Here is a 17050-nt window from a genome sequence, read left to right on the forward strand (position 1 = left end):
GCACAAACTGGAAGAGAATATTTGCAAAATATATAATCACCAAAAAGATTAATATCTAGAATATATTAAAAAGGTTTTAAAATAAGTTAGAAAATGAAAGAAAACATCTACAGGGCAAAAGTGTGAACTTACGTAATAAAGAATAGGAAATAAGAAAGGTTGATAAAGGGCGCCTGCGTGGCTCAGTGGGTTAAAACCTCTGCCTTCGGCTCAGGTCGTGGTCCCAGGGTCCTGGCTCAGGTCATGGTCCCAGGGTCCTGGGATTGAGCCCCACATTGGGCTCTCTGCTCAGCGGGGAGCCTGCCTCCTCCTCTCTGCCTCTCTGCCTGCTTGTGATCTCTGTCTGTCAAATAAATAAATAAAATCTTTTAAAAAAAGAAAGGCTGATAAACATGTGAAAAGATTGTCAGCCCAAATAGCAATTAGGGAATTGTGAATTAGGAATTCAGTGAGGTAGCATTTTATTAACTACTAGACAGCAAAACTTAGGAAGTCCAATAATGCTAAGGGTTGAAGAGGTTATTTAATTATGGGAAATCTTAAGTGTCATTATACAGAGTGTAAATTAATAAAATTTTTTTGAAAAACAATGTGTCGGGCGCCTGGATGGCTCAGTGGGTTAAGGCCTCTGCCTTCAGCTCAGGTCATGATCCCATGGTCCTGGGATTGAGCCCCACGGTGGGCTCTCTGCTCAGCGAGGAGCCTGCTTCCCTTCCTCTCTCTCTGCCTGCCTCTCTGCCTACTTGTGATCTCTGTCTGTCAAATAAATAAAATCTTAAAACAACAATAAACCAATGTGTCATCATCTTACATAGTTCAACTGAACTCTTGTATTCCCCTGCCCAACAGTTTCACTCTAAGTATGTGCCCTAGAAAAACTCTTAACACATATATTGCAGCATACTGATTAAAGAATATTCATAGAATAATTGTAATAACAGAAGCAAGCAAGCAACCAAATAAAACTGGAAGCAACCCAGTGTCCTTCAAGAAGAAAATGGATAATAACATTCTATAATAGTCACATGGTGGTCTACTGTACTGCAATGAAAATGTATGAACCCAGCTGCAGATGACAACACAGGTGAAGCTTTGAAATGTAATATTAAACTTTTTAAAAAGCAGAGAAAATTACATTTAGTAGGATGTCAATATGAAGCTCCAAACAAACAAGACTAAACATATATTGTTTTTTTTTAAAGTCTTTATTTAAAAAAATTTTTTTTAGATTATTTAGTTGAAAGAGCAAAAGAGCACACATGAACGGGGGTGGGAGGGTGCAAAGGCAGAGGGAGAAGCAGACTTCCCGCTGAGCAGGGAGCTCCTACCTGGGACTCCATTCCAGGACCCATGAAATCATGACCTGAGCAGAAGGTAGACGCTTAACTGAGTGAACCACCCAGGTGCTCCTGGAGATACATTGTTGAGGGAATGAGTGTATACCATGTAACTATTCAAAAAAATGAAGGGAGTAGTACATCAAATACAGGATGGTAGTCTCTCTGCAGGGAGTTGGAAGGTTGGGAAAAAAGGAAGCACATTCTCACAGAAGTATTGGGAAATTCTAGTTGTTAAGTTGGGTAATGGAGTCCCATGTGTTCATTTTGTTGGTATGCTCTTTATAGCCAAATGAAGAGTGTGTGCTGTGTAGTCAGACAAATCTGGTGATTTTGTTTGAGAACCTTAGATTGAAGAAGCATTCTTGAATTATTACAGTTGGAAATAATTTTTTTTTCTCCTCAAGTTCCCCATTATACTTAATATTCTTTTCTGGGTGTAATGTAGAAGGTTAAATTCCTATGGGACAGGAATTAAGACTTATATTTCGTTTTGCTGGCTTTGCTACTCTGCTCTGGGAAGATACTGAATTGCATGATGATTTGACTCACTGGAGGACAAGTCAGAGGTTGTAGCGAAGTCCATGGGGCACTTTGGAAGGAAAATTTTATACTGAGACCAAAAGTAAGAGTTCACATTATCCTTAGCACTTTTTCCTAAGAGATTATAAACATTGTTAGAGGACCTAAAATGGTGGGTGCTTATAATAAATGTTGAGTTTTCTTTTTTGAAAGATCATTAATTATTGAGGCGCTATACAGATATCTTTTGAGTTCTCTTGCTATACATTCAAACTAATTCCTATGATAACAATCTTAAAATATCTTTTAATGGGTTTCATAAAAGCCCCCATTTTCTTCTTTCTTTGCAGGTTATTCTGGACTTTATGAAGCCATTGAAACTTGGAATTTCCAAAAAATTGAAAGTCTGGAGGAGTACAGATCGCTTCTAAAGCGTTTACAACCAGAATTTAAAACCACAGTTAATCCAAAAGATATCCTTCCTAAAATATCCCAATGTTTAATTAGTCAGGAGTGCGAAGAAATTATACAGGTAACTTAATGTATTTAACACAATTAGTTAATTATAATTAATTTAATATAAAATACTAAATTGGGGGGAGGTAATTTGAACATGGGAAATGTCTTCTGTTTTCTTCACTGATTTAGACCCGAGAAAGATCGTTGAAATCCACAGAAGTCCTCAAATCTAAGGCATAATTACCTGAAATAGTATTTTAGTTGTGAACTGAGTAATTTTTAATGTCATGAGTTTTTTTCAGGTTTGGCCTATTTTCAGTTAAAATTATTATGACTTTGTGAATAATGTTTTATAGAAATTTAAGCAAAGTTGAACAAGTTAGCACATAAAAAGAACAAACAACTATAGACTCTCATGGTTGAGCATTCAGGCTCTGCACACAAATTTTGTTAGAATCCTAGTTCATCCATTTACTGTTAGTATGATCTTAGGCAAGTTAGTTTCTCTAAACCTATTTCTTCATGTAAAATGGAAATAATATTACCTTATTAACATGATATTTTTAGAAGGATTAAATGAGATAATGTATGTAAAGTGCTTACGTATGCCTGACACATAATAATAAGTGCTTGATTAATTTTAGTTTTTATGATGAATAATAAAAATCATGTAGGTCCCATTACCCTGAAAAAAAATATTGTTAGTATTTTGTTATATTCTCCGAAATATCTCTCTGCCAATACACCCATAGTCTGAATGGTTGTCAAATGGATTGTTTCCTAATATTGCTAATATGATGATAGAGATAGGTAAAATGTCTCAGAGGATTGGGAGCACCTGGCTTGACCTAGCATTGCCACGTGGAAAGACAAAGACAAAAGAAAGGGTGTCTTAAAAGACACTGTGTTGGATGGGGCAAAAAATGGTCATGAATAAGACCTATTGAACCACAGTATCACAGTATACAATGAATTTAAATCAGATAGTGCTTGAATTGCTATTTCTTCAATAAAAACACCCAAAAGGAAAACTTTTTTTTTTTAACTGTGTTATGTGAATCACCATACAGTACATCTTTGGTTTTTGAAAACTTTTAAAATGATTGATCAACTCCAGTTGTCTTGCTTAGATGTGTTCCAACAAGGGGCTGATGGCAGGAGCAGAGAAAATGGTTGAATGCCTTCTCAGATCAGACAAGGAAAACTGGCCCAAAACTTTGAAACTTGCTTTGGAGATGGAAGAGAGCAAGTTCAGTGAACTGTGGATTATAGACAAAGGTGGGTAGGATATTCCAGGGAAGGGCCCTGAGGCGTTGGGAGAGTCTGAAAACATGTTCTGCCTTTCTCATAGTTCTACTTAGGGCCTCTTTCATTCCTCCTGTCCATCACTGAGTGTCAGAGGCATTTTGTCTTTCAGACACCCATGACTACATCTCTAGTAAGAGAGCAGCATGAAATTGAGTTCTTGGAACCAAGTGGCTACTTGCCTACAGAAGTAATATGGTTGTGTGTAACCCCTAAAATGGACCAGGGCAAACTGCTCTCATCCAGAATTAGCCCATCTGGCACAAAGGATTTGGGGAAGGCAGAATCTGAGCTTACTCTCTGGGTTTAGATCATCAGAGAAATAGCTTTAAAAAGTTTTTTTTTTAATAAAGATTTTATTTATTTATTTATTTGTCAGAGAGAGAGAGAGAGAGAGCACAAGCAGGCAGAGGTGGAGAGAGAAGCAGGCTCCCTGCCTGGCAAGGAGCCTAATGGGGGACTCAGTCCCAGGATGCTAGGATCATGACCTGAGCCGAAGGCAGCAGCTTAACCGACTGAGCCACCCAGCCATCCCTAGCTTTAAAATTCTTGAGTGGAAGGTTCAAACTCCAGAACTTGCCCCCTGTTCAGATGAATCATAATAGAGACAGCCTACTTCTCTTGCCTGAGCCATTGGGAACTAAGCCAGAACAGGATTGAAAAAGGAGTATGTTGTGATTAGTATCTGTGCTGTCATGTGATTTCCTGTAGCTATTCTGCTCAGAGCATTGTTTTAAAGTCTGAGTTTGGTAAACCAACTGTTTGGTCTTCCCTTGTCCTGGGCTGCTTTAGATCACAAGTTGTTCTAGAAAATGTCTATATAAATACCCATCTAATTTCTTGGATTAGGTCAGGAATGGAAGCCATAAATGTCTGCAAAGTGGTGTTTCTCTTGTTTAATTTACGTGAGAATCACCTGGGGATTTTGTTAAAATGCAGATTCTGACTTAGTAGGGATGTAAGAGCCTGCATTTCTAACAAGCTCAGGAAGTTGCTGGCCCATGTTCCACAGGCTGGATAATTAAGCCCTAAATGATATTGGAGTTCAGACTCCAGATTGAGACATCACACTCAAAAAGATTCTTCTCCAGACACCTGGGTGGCTCAGTCGTTAAGTGTCTGCCTTTGGCTCAGGTCATGATCCCAGGGTCCTGGGATTGAGCCCCAGATTGGGCTCCCTGCTTGGCGGGAAGTCTGCTTCTCCCACACCTACTCCTCCCACTTATGTTCCTTCTCTCGCTGTGTCTTTCTCTGTCAAATAAATAAATAAAATCTTAAAAATTTTCATTGTTTTAGAAGGTAAAGGGCGTGGTTGTGAGAAATTTTAATGGAGTTTGAGAATTTTAGGAGTATGACCTCTTTGTAGGACTTGTGCTCTCAAGACAATCATCAGATTAGATCAAAATTCTAAGGTGTCTTTTGGTCTCATACAGATGCAAAAAATGTTGAACCAAAAGTTCTTGAGGATGACGAAATGGAAACTTCTGACCTACAGATTTTCTATAAGGAAGAACCAGAATGCCAGAATCTTAGTCAGAACTCATCTCCGCCCTCAGGTACCCAGCACTGTTCTTTGCATAATGATATTCCTCAGGTATTTTGTGTGGGAACATGGCTTGCAGTACGCAAAGCCATAGTGTTATGAAAGGTTTTAAAGGAAAAGAAAGAAAAGATCATTTATTTTTCTTTAAAGAAAATATAATTTATATTAAAATAGATACTTTTTCTATAATTAAAAATATTGTTTTCTCACTTCTAAAGCTATTGTCAGCCTCTTTTATTTTCTTTTGTCACTAAGAACATATGTGCATGTCTATATTGAAAATGCAAATAGGGTCCTCCTGGAAACTTAGTGTCTATGCAATTCAAAGTCAGCCCTGCTCTCTAAAGAAACACTAATGTTTGTGAGTCACTTGCTCACTTTCCTTTTATTATCTATCCCAGGACTGACCTGTAAGCTGATGAAGTTTGTGCACTAAACAAATGTGCCCAGCTGAGTTTGAGTGGGGACTGAGATCCACCCTGTGCTCTTTGCCAAATAAGTACAGAGGGGCTGTACCCTCCCAGAGGATCTCCTTTTTCTAATTTCACACAAAGGCACTGTATAACTTAGTTATAAGGTCCACCTTCTGTTTCTAGAAGCATGTTATCATGAGGGGACCGGAAGGTTGCATAACGAGCCACAATAAAAAGTTTTTTTTTACAAAAGGATATCAGGGAAGACATTCTGACTAATACTGAGTAGTGTGAGAAGAAAGGTGTGATTTGGTGATAACACCGCAAGAAGATCTACAGATTACTTCTGCAACCAAATGATACAAGTTTTGTTTTTTGTTTTTGGGTTTTTTTTTTAAATCATTTCAGAGTAAAATCACTGAATGTAAATTGCTTTAAATTTTTCTGACATGTAAGGGACCTTAGTGAACTCACTTACCCTTTTAGAAATGTTCCTTTTCTTTAAAATAGGTTGGGGTCAATAGATGATTTCTAAAGTCTTTTCTAGCAGGTGCCCCGCCTCTGGTTATTTTTTGAAACTTCTGGTCATTTTGAGAGAAGATACCCTACAAAAGCCTGCAGAATTGGAGAGCATGGTTGCTGTTCACTATTTCCATGGCTCTGGGAAGTCATTGTTGATAGTTCGTTGCTTTTCATAGATCTAGGAGGAGATTTGTTGTTTGGTTCCATATACTATTTCCTTTTAACCAGCGGCCATCTGTCTTGCCCTGAATTAGGCCATTTTTGCTTTAGTTTCTCCTTACTAGACTTCCAAGATTATTTAAGAAAGAAATCTTTGGGGGTGCCTGGGTTAAAGCCTCTGCCTTCAGCTCAGGTCATGATCCCAGGGTCCTGGGATCGAGCCCCGCATCGGGCTCTCTGCTTGGCTGGGAGCCTGCTTCCTCCTCTCTCTCTCTCTCTGCCTGCCTCTCTGCCTACTTGTCATCTCTATCTGTCAAATAAATAAATCTTTAAAAAAAAAAAAAAAGAAAGAAATCTTTGTGGCTTTTTAAAAGAATTCTTGCCATTGGTACTTAGTCACTGAGGGAGAAGTTTGTACTTCACATCAGTGCAGAGGCTGGAAAGGTTAACAAGAGACAAGGATTCTAAAGTTTCTTAAATGACGCCCTTTTTGCTAAAATCTGAATTCCTGTCTATTTGATGATAGATAGCTCTTCCCTTGATTCCTCAGAGCTGTAACTATTTGGTAATTTTGTCCCTTTTATATTATAGCAGCCTCTCTTACCTGCACGCCTCTGAAGCCAAGAAATTACCAACTTGAGCTCGCTTTGCCTGCTAAGGAAGGAAAAAACACATTAATATGTGCTCCTACCGGTAAGCTGATTGCCACTACTTATGTGGTTTGTTTCTGTGTCCCCCCCCCCCTTTTTTCTTCTTTATTTGAATACTGGGACAAAACGGGCAAGTTTCCATTTTTTCCTTGTTCCATATATCTTTTGAGAAAATTTTCCCACTAACATAGTCTTCAGGTATTTTAAGGAACCTGAGGAGGGAAAGAAAAATGCCCTGTTTTAGCTTACTCAATGCTTTGACTATTTTATTTGCATATTACCTAGGAAGTAGCTTGGTCTTTTTCTGTCCTGGTACAAATTCTGCTGCAGTTAACCCATCGACATTCCTAGTTTATTAGTTGGAGCGGTGGTTTTAGGGGAGCCAAAAATAACTACCTTTCTGTAGAAATATTTTAGTATAATATCAGTTACATGTTTTCTTTTTCTTTGTATGTTAAAAGGATGTGGAAAAACCTTTGTTTCCCTTCTTATATGTGAACATCATCTTAAAAAGTTTCCACAAGGACAAAAGGGGAAAGTTGTCTTTTTTGCTGTTCAACTTCCACTGTATGAACAGCAGAGATCCATGTTCTCCGATTATTTTGAAAAACTTGGGTAGGTGTAACAGTTGATCCATTTCTTTTTCTCTGGTTTCATGTAACTGGTGTGTACTCAACTTTGTTTAATATTTGGAAAGCTAGGATTCAAAAATTTATAATAGATTTAGCTTTTATATAATCTAGATGTAATTAATTTTTCATGGATGCGAGTATGCTTTGGTAGGTATGCTTGAAATCCTAAACTCCTTTGGTTAGCTCTTGCTTTGTAAGTAAATGACTTGAGATCAATTTTACATTTCAGTGACACATTTAACTTTTTAGTGACTTTATAACTTCTTCAATATTACTCTTTTAAGTACTACTTTCTTTCTTAAGACTTGAAAGAATAACATACTTGCTAGCAATTTTGCATTTTGTTTGCATTTATTTATTTGCATAAAAAAACAAATTTGTTTGCATTTATTGACCTTTAACTGTATGTATGACTCTGTGCTAAACTAAGTACTTGTCTCCAGATATATTCCTTTTGGAGGTGGGGGAACTTAATCAACTGATGCTCTGAGCTACTGTTTCATATCTTCATGGCTCCTCATTCACATCATGGTTAGTAATAGGGAATTTTCTGTCATTTCTCAGGTATAAAGTTGCAGGTGTTTCTGGAGTAACATCTGAGATTGTCTCAGTGGAACAGATTGTTGAGAACAATGACATCATCATTTTAACTCCACAGATTCTTGTGAATAGCCTTAGAAATGGGACCATTCCATCACTCTCTGTCTTTACTTTGATGATATTTGATGAATGTCACAACACCGGTAAACACCATCCTTACAATATGATCATGTTTAATTATATAGATCAGAAACTTGGAGGATCTTCAGACCCACTGCCTCAGGTATCTCCAGAGCCAGATGGATTTCTCAGAAGAGCTATAGTACACCAGTATTGCAGCGCATGAAGTTCTCTCGCCCTAATAACTGTCTGTTTAGGGAGCATAGGTTAGAAGAAATTCAGCATGGTACCCGCAGACAAAATTTAGTAACAGTCACATTTCTTACAGCTTCTTCTTCTAGAAAAAAATTGGTGGTTAATTAGATTCCTTGCTAATGAGTCAATTATTCAGTATTTACTGAGTTGCTATTCAAGTAGGAAAAAAATTATTAGGTGACCATTAAGCTAATATATACACACACACACATGTGTGTGTGTGTGTAATATATATTTATATATTTACATATATTTATATATTTAAATTTATATATTTTAAATATATATTTATATATAAATATATATTAAATTTATATATATAAATTTATATATTATACATATATATGTATAAAATTTATACATTTTTTTCCTACAAATGTTCCCTTGCTGAATTCATACACCTACCATTCTGAATAGCTGTTGTTTCCCAGCTTTAAAGAGAGCTGAAGGAACTTGTTCTTGGATCCCAGCCAGTGTGACATGGTTGCCTTTAGAATGGAGTTGTGTCTGATTTCAGTCCCTTTCCTTTTAGTTCTACACATCTTGGGGGACACAAGGATAGAAAAGAGAGAAGTCCTGCTTTGAAAGGGTTCTACCATTAGTTTCTTTGCTAATTCATGGTTGTTAAGTTGTGATTCCTGCATCTGTTTGGTGCTTTGCCTAACAGTGACCTTTCCATTTGCAATGTCATAGAGAATATCAGGGGGAAAACAACTGTGTTCTTGCTCTTTATCTGAAATAATTATAAAACAAAAAACAAAAAACAACCTACTTTAGCAGGAAAGGGTTGCATGGGAAATTGTGGAAATGGCATGCTGTTTTCCAGATGTCTGGCAATTTGGTATGCTTCTCACAGGTCATTGGGCTGACTGCCTCAGTTGGCACTGGGGATGCCAAAGACACAAATGAAGCCATGGAATATATCTGCAAACTGTGTGCCTCTCTTGACACGGCGGTGATAGCAACAGTCAAAGACAACTTGGAGGAACTGGAAGAAGTTGCTTATAAGCCCCAGAAGTGTGAGTGGAATTCCATAACAAGCCCTTTAGAACTTTGTTATCCTCTGCTTTTCTTAGCTCAGAGACATTTGAATGAATACTGAATTTTTACTTTTTCTTTTTAGTAGAAAATATTTCACTCCAAACTTAAAATAATTACACTTCATGGTTCTCTCAACTGAGCTCTATCCTCTGTAAATGGATGAACCTCAGGAGTAGACTGTCAAAAGCAAACATTCTTACTCTTGGTTTGATGATTTTTTCAAAATATTTTATTTATTTATTTGACAGAGAGGTCACAAGTAGGCAGAGAGGCAGGCAGAGAGAGAGGGAGAAACAGGCTCCTCACTGAGCAGAGAGCCTGATGTGGGGCTAGATCCCAGGACCCTGAGATCATGACCTGAGCCGAAGGCAGAGGCTTAAACCACTGAGCCACCCAGGCGCCCCGATGATTTTTTTTTTTGTTCTGTTTCTGATAAAGTTCTTAAAAGGATACTAACAATGAGAGATACATGATGAGAAAATCCAAGCATGTAAATGGCCAAGAGCTGGCTCAGTCCTTCTGTGTGTTGCATGCTTGCGGAGGATGCTGTGTGATCATTCATTATTTGAATATGTGTCTGATGATTTGGGTTGAAATCACATTTTTCCTCAGATCAGAATATGATATTTTAAAAAATTGGCTTGCAAATATTTATTAAATTCCATTGAGTTTATACAATTTTTTTTTTTTTTTTTTGAATTTAGGGAGAGCAGAAGAGGAGACATAACGTGTCTTCCTCCTTGCTCTGGGGATAGTGTAGGATTGCATAAGGCAGAGTAAACACACATGAAATAGGGACAGTTCAGTTCTTTTCTGGGAGCTTCCTATAAGGAGTTTAGGGAAGGTACCCAATCTAAACTTTTTAGTATCAAGTACAAATTTCTTTGCAATCCAGTCCCCTCTGCCCCCTCCCTATACGCCCAACCATGTTGCATTCTTCTGACTTCCTGAAGTGCATCTTGTTCTTCCTCCATTCCTCTCCCCCTGTTTATCCCACAACATCTCCTTTGGAAGACCCAGAGATGTTTTTCCTTGTGCTCCATGTCACCTGGCACAGCTCTTTACTATGTTGATTTGGCTGTGTATCTTTCTCTCCCCTGAGAGCACAGACCTGTCTGGAGCACAGGCTGTGTTCTTTTCAACTGTTCATCACCAGAACACAGCACGTGGTAGGCAGTTTCTGCTGAAACAATGCAGTAATGAATTTTAGGAACAGTATGAGCACTTCTGGGGGTTGGGTGGGAAAGGAGAAAATCAGAGAAGAGAGGGTTAGAAAGTGTTGTATTTGCAGAGACAGGATGGATACCAGCCTTGTCAGGATGGAGGCTCTATGCTGAGTAACAGGAAAGCCAGAAAGAGAAGTTGGATTCGACCTAGACCATGAAAGATGGAGATGTTAGAATCTGTGCACTAAGCCCGAGGGAGCTATTGCAAGGTTTTTGAGCATTTGATACATCATTTAGACTACCTGCCTGCGAGGTTGGGGCCTCAAGTCCTGCAGAAGAAGTAACAGAGGCAGAGAAAGGTGTGCAGATGCCTACTTTGAACTATGATGTGTTCTTCCTGAAAAATACTCACTTTGTTTTGATGGCTCTAGTTTTCAGGAAAGTAGAATCTCGGACTACTGACAGATTTAAATGCATCATATCTCAGCTGATGAGGGAGACAGAGAGTCTGGCAAAGAGTATCTTTGACGAACTCGGTACCATAACTCTTGGTGAGATAAATCTCCTTTTCTTTTTTTCTTTTTAAATTCAAAGTAAATCTCTGTGGACATACATAACTGAAAAATACCAAATCTAAATTGGTTCATGACTTTCTTAATCTTCCAAATTAGCTTTCTGTTCTGACTTCCCTGTTTATGTGAATGAAACCACCATTTCCCTGATGGCTCAGATTGAAACAGACAGAGATCTTCAATTCTTTCTTCTTTTGAGACTCTCTTGTGAAGTTACCAAGTTCTGTTCTTCTCTCTTTTGTTCCTTCATTCATTAACCAGATACTCATTTTGCCATTTAATGGAAAGAACAAGGTTAAAGACAAAGTCCTATCCTCGGGGAACTCACAGTCAAATAATGAGAATCAGATGTGAGTAGCTTCCACACAGCAGGGAAGAGGTACACCCTGGGTGCCCTGGGAGCTCATGGGAACTTTGGCCTGGAATGGTCTGCAGGGAAAGCTTCTTGGGATGGAGTGGTTTCTGAGGCAGTCTTGAAGTCAGCCAAGTTAAGGAGAGACAACCAAGTGAGGTTGAAAAGGCATCAGGCATTGAAGGAATGGTTTCAGGAACTGCAAGCATTTTGGGTACTCCTAACACATGAGTAGCTGAAAGGAATGATGCTACAGAGGCAGGGACCAGACCAGGAAAGGCCTGGGAGGCCAAACTGAGTTTGACTTTGTCCTAAAAGCAGGGGGAAGCATCTAAAGATTTTTTTTTTTAATATTTTATTTATTTATTTGACAGAGAGAGAGGTCACAAGTAGGCAGAGAGGCAGGCAGAGAGAGGGAGAAACAGGCTTCCCACTGAGCAGAGAGCCCGATGCGGGGCTCGATCCCAGGACCCTGAGATCATGACCTGAGCCGAAGGCAGAGGCTTAAACCACTGAGCCACCCAGGCGCCCTGCATCTAAAGATTTTAACATGATTCATGATGTGATGAGGATACCACTGAACAAAGAGGGCCAGAGGCAGTCAAGACAGCTAGTGGAGGGAGGAGCCTTGTGCCAAGCGCTGCAAACAGGAAGTGTTCGATTTCATGGTTTTGGGTGGGAGTGGGGGGTGACTTGCACCAGGCTTCTGGCTTGCACACTTGTTGGTATAGCAGTGGGGAGTGCTGGTTCCAGAACGGGGAGCAGCTTTGGAGATGTTGAGTTTGTGAATTCACCTTTCCTCACACTTACTTTGGTTTTTCTCTTCTCCTCTTTCACAGCTTTCTTTAGGACTTAGGCTAACAGCTATCTGGCTAGTTTGACCACCCCCATTCATTTTTCCATTCCGCCCCCTGTAACCTGGTTGATCTTTCTGAAATACCAGTTTTATTACGTCAGTATCCTGCTTGAATCTCTCTGCCTTACAAGCAAAGCTCTCTAAGCCTCTAACCTGCCAGTCTGGGCCCTGCCTGCATAGTCTGGTTCTACTTATCTTTCCAGTTTTATGTTCCACTCCTTCCCTACTCCAGTCCTTTGATTTAGCGGTTCCTTAAACATGTTCATTCTCTTGTCATCCACTTAGTGCTCAGCAGTATGCTAGCTGATGGGGAGATAGCATGGACCCTGAGACAATCTCCTGCCCTTGTGGCATTTCCAGTCCAACAGTAAAGCCAAAGTTAGATAAGGAATAATAAAACAATGGGATAAGGGTAGGTGGGTGGTGGTGATCAGGTGTGTTTCAGGCAGAGGGAACAGCATGTGCAAAGGCCAGAAAAGCGGAGAGAGTAGGAAGATGTCCATTAGTCCTGTCAAATGAAGGAAGCAGAGCAGCTGGAGATGAGAATCAGAAGCAGAGGCTAGATCACAGAGGATCCTGGGAGCTGGGTAGGATTTTGATTAGAGGACTCCACTAAAAGCGTTTAAGTGGTAGGGTAACAAAATGTTTCATCTGTAATGTTGGAAACTCTCTCTGCTGAGTGGGCAGTGAATTGGGGGGAGGCAAGTCAAGAAGTAGGGAGACCACGTAGGAGGCTGTCATATTATCCAGGAACATTATGATGTGGTCTGAACTAGGGAGTGGCAGAAGGGTGGAAGACATGAATTTCTACCTTCTTATTCTTCCCACTTCTAATTCCCTATCTCCGCCTTTCCCCAGTCTACATCCTGTCAGCTGTTCATTTCCAGATTGCTTAGCTCATTTTCACACCTAGTCACATTCAAGAAATACTTGTTAATTCATCTGGTTTACTGCTGGCCACCTTGTTTGCTGTTGGAGCTGGGAAAGAAGCATGCCAATGCTACTTGTCTGAATAGCCTCCTTTGTTCCTCCTGTTAAACATGAATGGGTGAGAGGAGCAATTTAACCCAGAAACAGAGCTCTTGCCTGTGAGTTTTACTAAACTGTGCTCTTCCCAGGGAGCTCTGGAGATCTGAGCCGCTTGAGAATAAGCTTCTTCTGTCTTCTGCATCCTTTTACCACCAGCACCCTGCACAAAGCCTGGACCAGAGCTGATGTTCAGTTTTTAGACCAAGCAACTGAGGCATAGCTTAAGAGATGCACACACATAGAAGCACCCATGACAAGCATCTCTGGAGTGCCTCTTCTTTGCTGGGCCCTGTGAATGATGCTGGGGAGATCAGAGAGCTTGAGTTCACACCAAGACAGAGGAGACTGTGTTGAGTTCCGTCTCTCTTGCTTTTAGATGCCTTCCTCATGAATCTCATGAGACCTATTACTTTTATTCATTGCTTCGTTGTTAAAGGCAAAGTTAGATATTTTTTTCATGTCCATCATTTTACCTCTGGGCTGCTTTGCTCATCAGCTCACAGAGCCGGCAAAGCCTTCAGTATCGGACACACCTGGATCTGCATTCCTGCACCCCCTGCCCCATGCTAGCTCACTTTGGGTGAATTACTTTGCTTTTCTGAGCTTTGGTTTCCTCACATGTAAAAATATAACAGCCACCTCAGAGGTTTGTGAAAATGAATGAAATTATGAGTGTAAGACACTTTGATTCTTGGTGCAGAGTAAGTATTCAGTAAGTAGCCCTGTGCCAACCAGATTCACTACTGTAGGTTCACTACAGAAAACCACTTGTTTCAGAAGTACTTTGCTTACGGAGAGGAAGGAAGAAAATCGGAGGGTGAGGCATGCTTAGAACTTTAAATGACTGACCACATGGGACAATGAAACACTTTTTTCTTTTTTCCAGAAAATGTATCTCAAATTAAAAATAGGAGTTTTGGAACACAGAAATATGAGCAGTGGATTGTTTCTGTTCAGAAAGCGTGCATGGTGTTTCAGTTGCCCAACAAAGATGAAGAGAGCAGGATTTGTAAAGCCCTGTATTTGTACACTTCCCACTTGCGGGTATGTGGGTTCTTTGCAGCGACATATTTTAGTTGTAGCACCTCCTGGGAGGTTGGCTCTGGGAGCCAGGAGAACATCAACTTCTCACCCTGTTCCAAGAGCTCACTTAGGAACTTTCCGAGGAGTTCCCCTGAAGCAAAATTTAAAGTTATCCCGTTCAGCATCTTCTCTGTCTGCTTACCAAAATGTAACACTAGTAGCCACAGGATAGAAACAGATGCTGGGGCTCTATACCATATGCCTCTAACATTCCCATGATTGACACGATTGGAAAAAGTTGGGGGATGATGAACATGATTGCAGATATATGGTTGGTGACAGCCATCTTGAAAGTTACAGTAAGCGACTGCTTTTGCCCTATTTTGAAGCATAGGTTTTCGTATCTTTGGCAAGGCCACATGATCAGAAATCCAGGGTCTTTGGTTGTTTTCCGATTAACCAAGAAGTTAAGAAACAACAACCATCACCTCTGCTTATCGTGCTGTTCAGAGTATTTAAAAATGCACTTAGTCAGCATGCATTTATAGAATTTTAACGGACTTAGTTGCATGTTTGGGGTAGGTGGTCAGTGCCAGCAGTCGGAACAGGTGCTGTTGCAATTCACTGATGGCTCTGGATGAATGACGAGATTAAACTGAGTGTCTGAATCAAGAGGCAAGTTGATGTGGAAGTTGATTTGCTTTTGTTTTTAGTTTTTTAATCTTTGACATGCATTTTTCTTGTAAATTTTCTCTTTAACGTCCAAGGTGAAATTCTAGACTCCAAAATGATCCTAATTGATTAATGATCCTAGCCAATTAAGAGTTTTTAAAATAGTATTTGGTTCAAAGATTTTATTGCAGTACCATTAGAAACCACTCATCTTAAAAAACTAAGTTGGAATAGATTTAAGAAGAGCTTATTTTAAAAATTAATTCCATGCTAAGTACAGCTAATTGAATGTCAGTATAGCAAACGCATTGGACACTGGAAACATTGAAACTCTGTTTTCATTTCAAACAGAAATATAATGATGCCCTCATTATCAATGAGCATGCACGGATGAAAGATGCTCTGGATTACTTAAAAGACTTCTTCGCTGATGTCCGAAGCGCAGGATTTGATGAGACTGAGCAGGACCTCACTCGTAGATTCGAAGGTGGGTGATATTAGAGGAAGAAGCCTGGAGACTGGTGACTCCAGGGCAGGATACTTATATTGTATTGCATTTAGTTTACGATGTTGCTCAGGGAGTTTTCCTGGGCTTAAGAAGACAACTATAGACAGCAGGACTATTAAGCTTCAGTGAAATACGGTACTTATGGAAAAAATATGCTGCTTACACTATTTCTTATTTTGAAAAAGGAAAAATAGGATTTGCAAAGGACACATCCCATAGAAATTATAATAGGTAGTGGCATTTTTTTTTCAATCTGTAAGAGACTCTATTTTTTTCAGTTAAATTAGCCAACATACAGTGCATCATTAGTTTTTGATGTAGTATTTAATGATTCATTAGTTGCCTACATCACCCAGGGCTCATTAGATCATGTGTCCTCCTCAATGCCCATCACCAGTTACTACCCCTACCCCTCTCTGTCCCTTCTTCAATCCTCAATTTGTTTCCCAGAGTCAGCGTCTCTCATTGAGAGGTGGTGGCATTTTTTTGTTCAACTTTTAGTAATTTTACAAAGCTTTAAAAATATTTTTAATAAGTGTTTTAATGATTTAAAGCGATTATAATTTATATATGCTATATATAAATTTATATATAGAAGAAAACCGAGATGGCCCATAATTCTACTGCTCTTGGATTAAGAAGTAGATAGGAAGATTTGAAATAAAAAGTAAGTCCTTCTCCCTCTCTCCAAATCCTTTTCCCAAAGGTAATTACTGCTAATAAATTTGTTTGGCTTATATCAAAGTATTTAGTATAATAAGAGTGGCCTAGTGGCGTGCTGCTATGCTTTGATACCCCGCTGTCTACGGAAAAATAAGTATGCATTTATTGCTGCATTTTTAATATATGCATTAAAGTGTGGTTATTACTCTTGGGATTCTGGTCAAAGATTGAGAGATTAACTGAACTATAGAGAAGGTCTTAAAAAACTAAGTTGGAATAGATTTAAGAAGAGTTTGTTTTAAAAATTAATTCCGTGCTAAGTACAGCTAATTGAATGTCAGTATAGCAAACGCATTGGACACTGGAAACATTGAAACTGTTCTAAATTTCTAGACTTTATAAGCCATTTATGGAATGTTCCCCTTTTGCAGAAAAACTGAAGGAACTGGAAAGTGTTTCCATGGATCTCAGCAATGAGAACCCTAAACTAAAAGATCTCTCCTTCATCTTGCAAGAAGAGTACCACTTCAACCCAGAGAGTAGAACCATCCTCTTTGTGAAAACCAGAGCACTTGTAGATGTAAGCTTCTTTCTTCTTGTGGATAACTAATCGACCCAGTAAGAAAAGACTTTCCTTTCCTCACTGCTGTGCAATCAGGCACTCACCCAATTAAGTGTGGGTCTGTTTCTGGGCTTCCTATTCTGTTCTGA

General features: G+C 39.3%; 1 protein-coding gene across 3 annotated transcripts in view; it reads left to right on the plus strand.

The window, feature by feature from the left end:
- DDX58 (DExD/H-box helicase 58) overlaps window positions 1–17050 on the plus strand; it is a 59637-nt gene that overhangs the window by 27498 nt on the left and 15089 nt on the right. For 2 of the 3 annotated variants that reach the window (XM_046021688.1, XM_046021686.1), the window contains exons 3-13: window positions 2210–2391; window positions 3449–3596; window positions 5057–5179; window positions 6852–6953; window positions 7372–7525; window positions 8107–8365; window positions 9314–9476; window positions 11096–11215; window positions 14360–14517; window positions 15520–15655; window positions 16771–16919. In XM_046021688.1, coding sequence (XP_045877644.1) covers window positions 2210–2391; window positions 3449–3596; window positions 5057–5179; window positions 6852–6953; window positions 7372–7525; window positions 8107–8365; window positions 9314–9476; window positions 11096–11215; window positions 14360–14517; window positions 15520–15655; window positions 16771–16919 — 1694 coding nt within the window. The remainder of the gene's footprint in view (window positions 1–2209; window positions 2392–3448; window positions 3597–5056; window positions 5180–6851; window positions 6954–7371; window positions 7526–8106; window positions 8366–9313; window positions 9477–11095; window positions 11216–14359; window positions 14518–15519; window positions 15656–16770; window positions 16920–17050) is intronic. The other variant, XM_046021687.1, reaches the window with a different exon arrangement.

This window comes from Meles meles, chromosome 11 (genome assembly GCF_922984935.1).
Source record: "Meles meles chromosome 11, mMelMel3.1 paternal haplotype, whole genome shotgun sequence".
NCBI lineage: Eukaryota > Metazoa > Chordata > Mammalia > Carnivora > Mustelidae > Meles > Meles meles.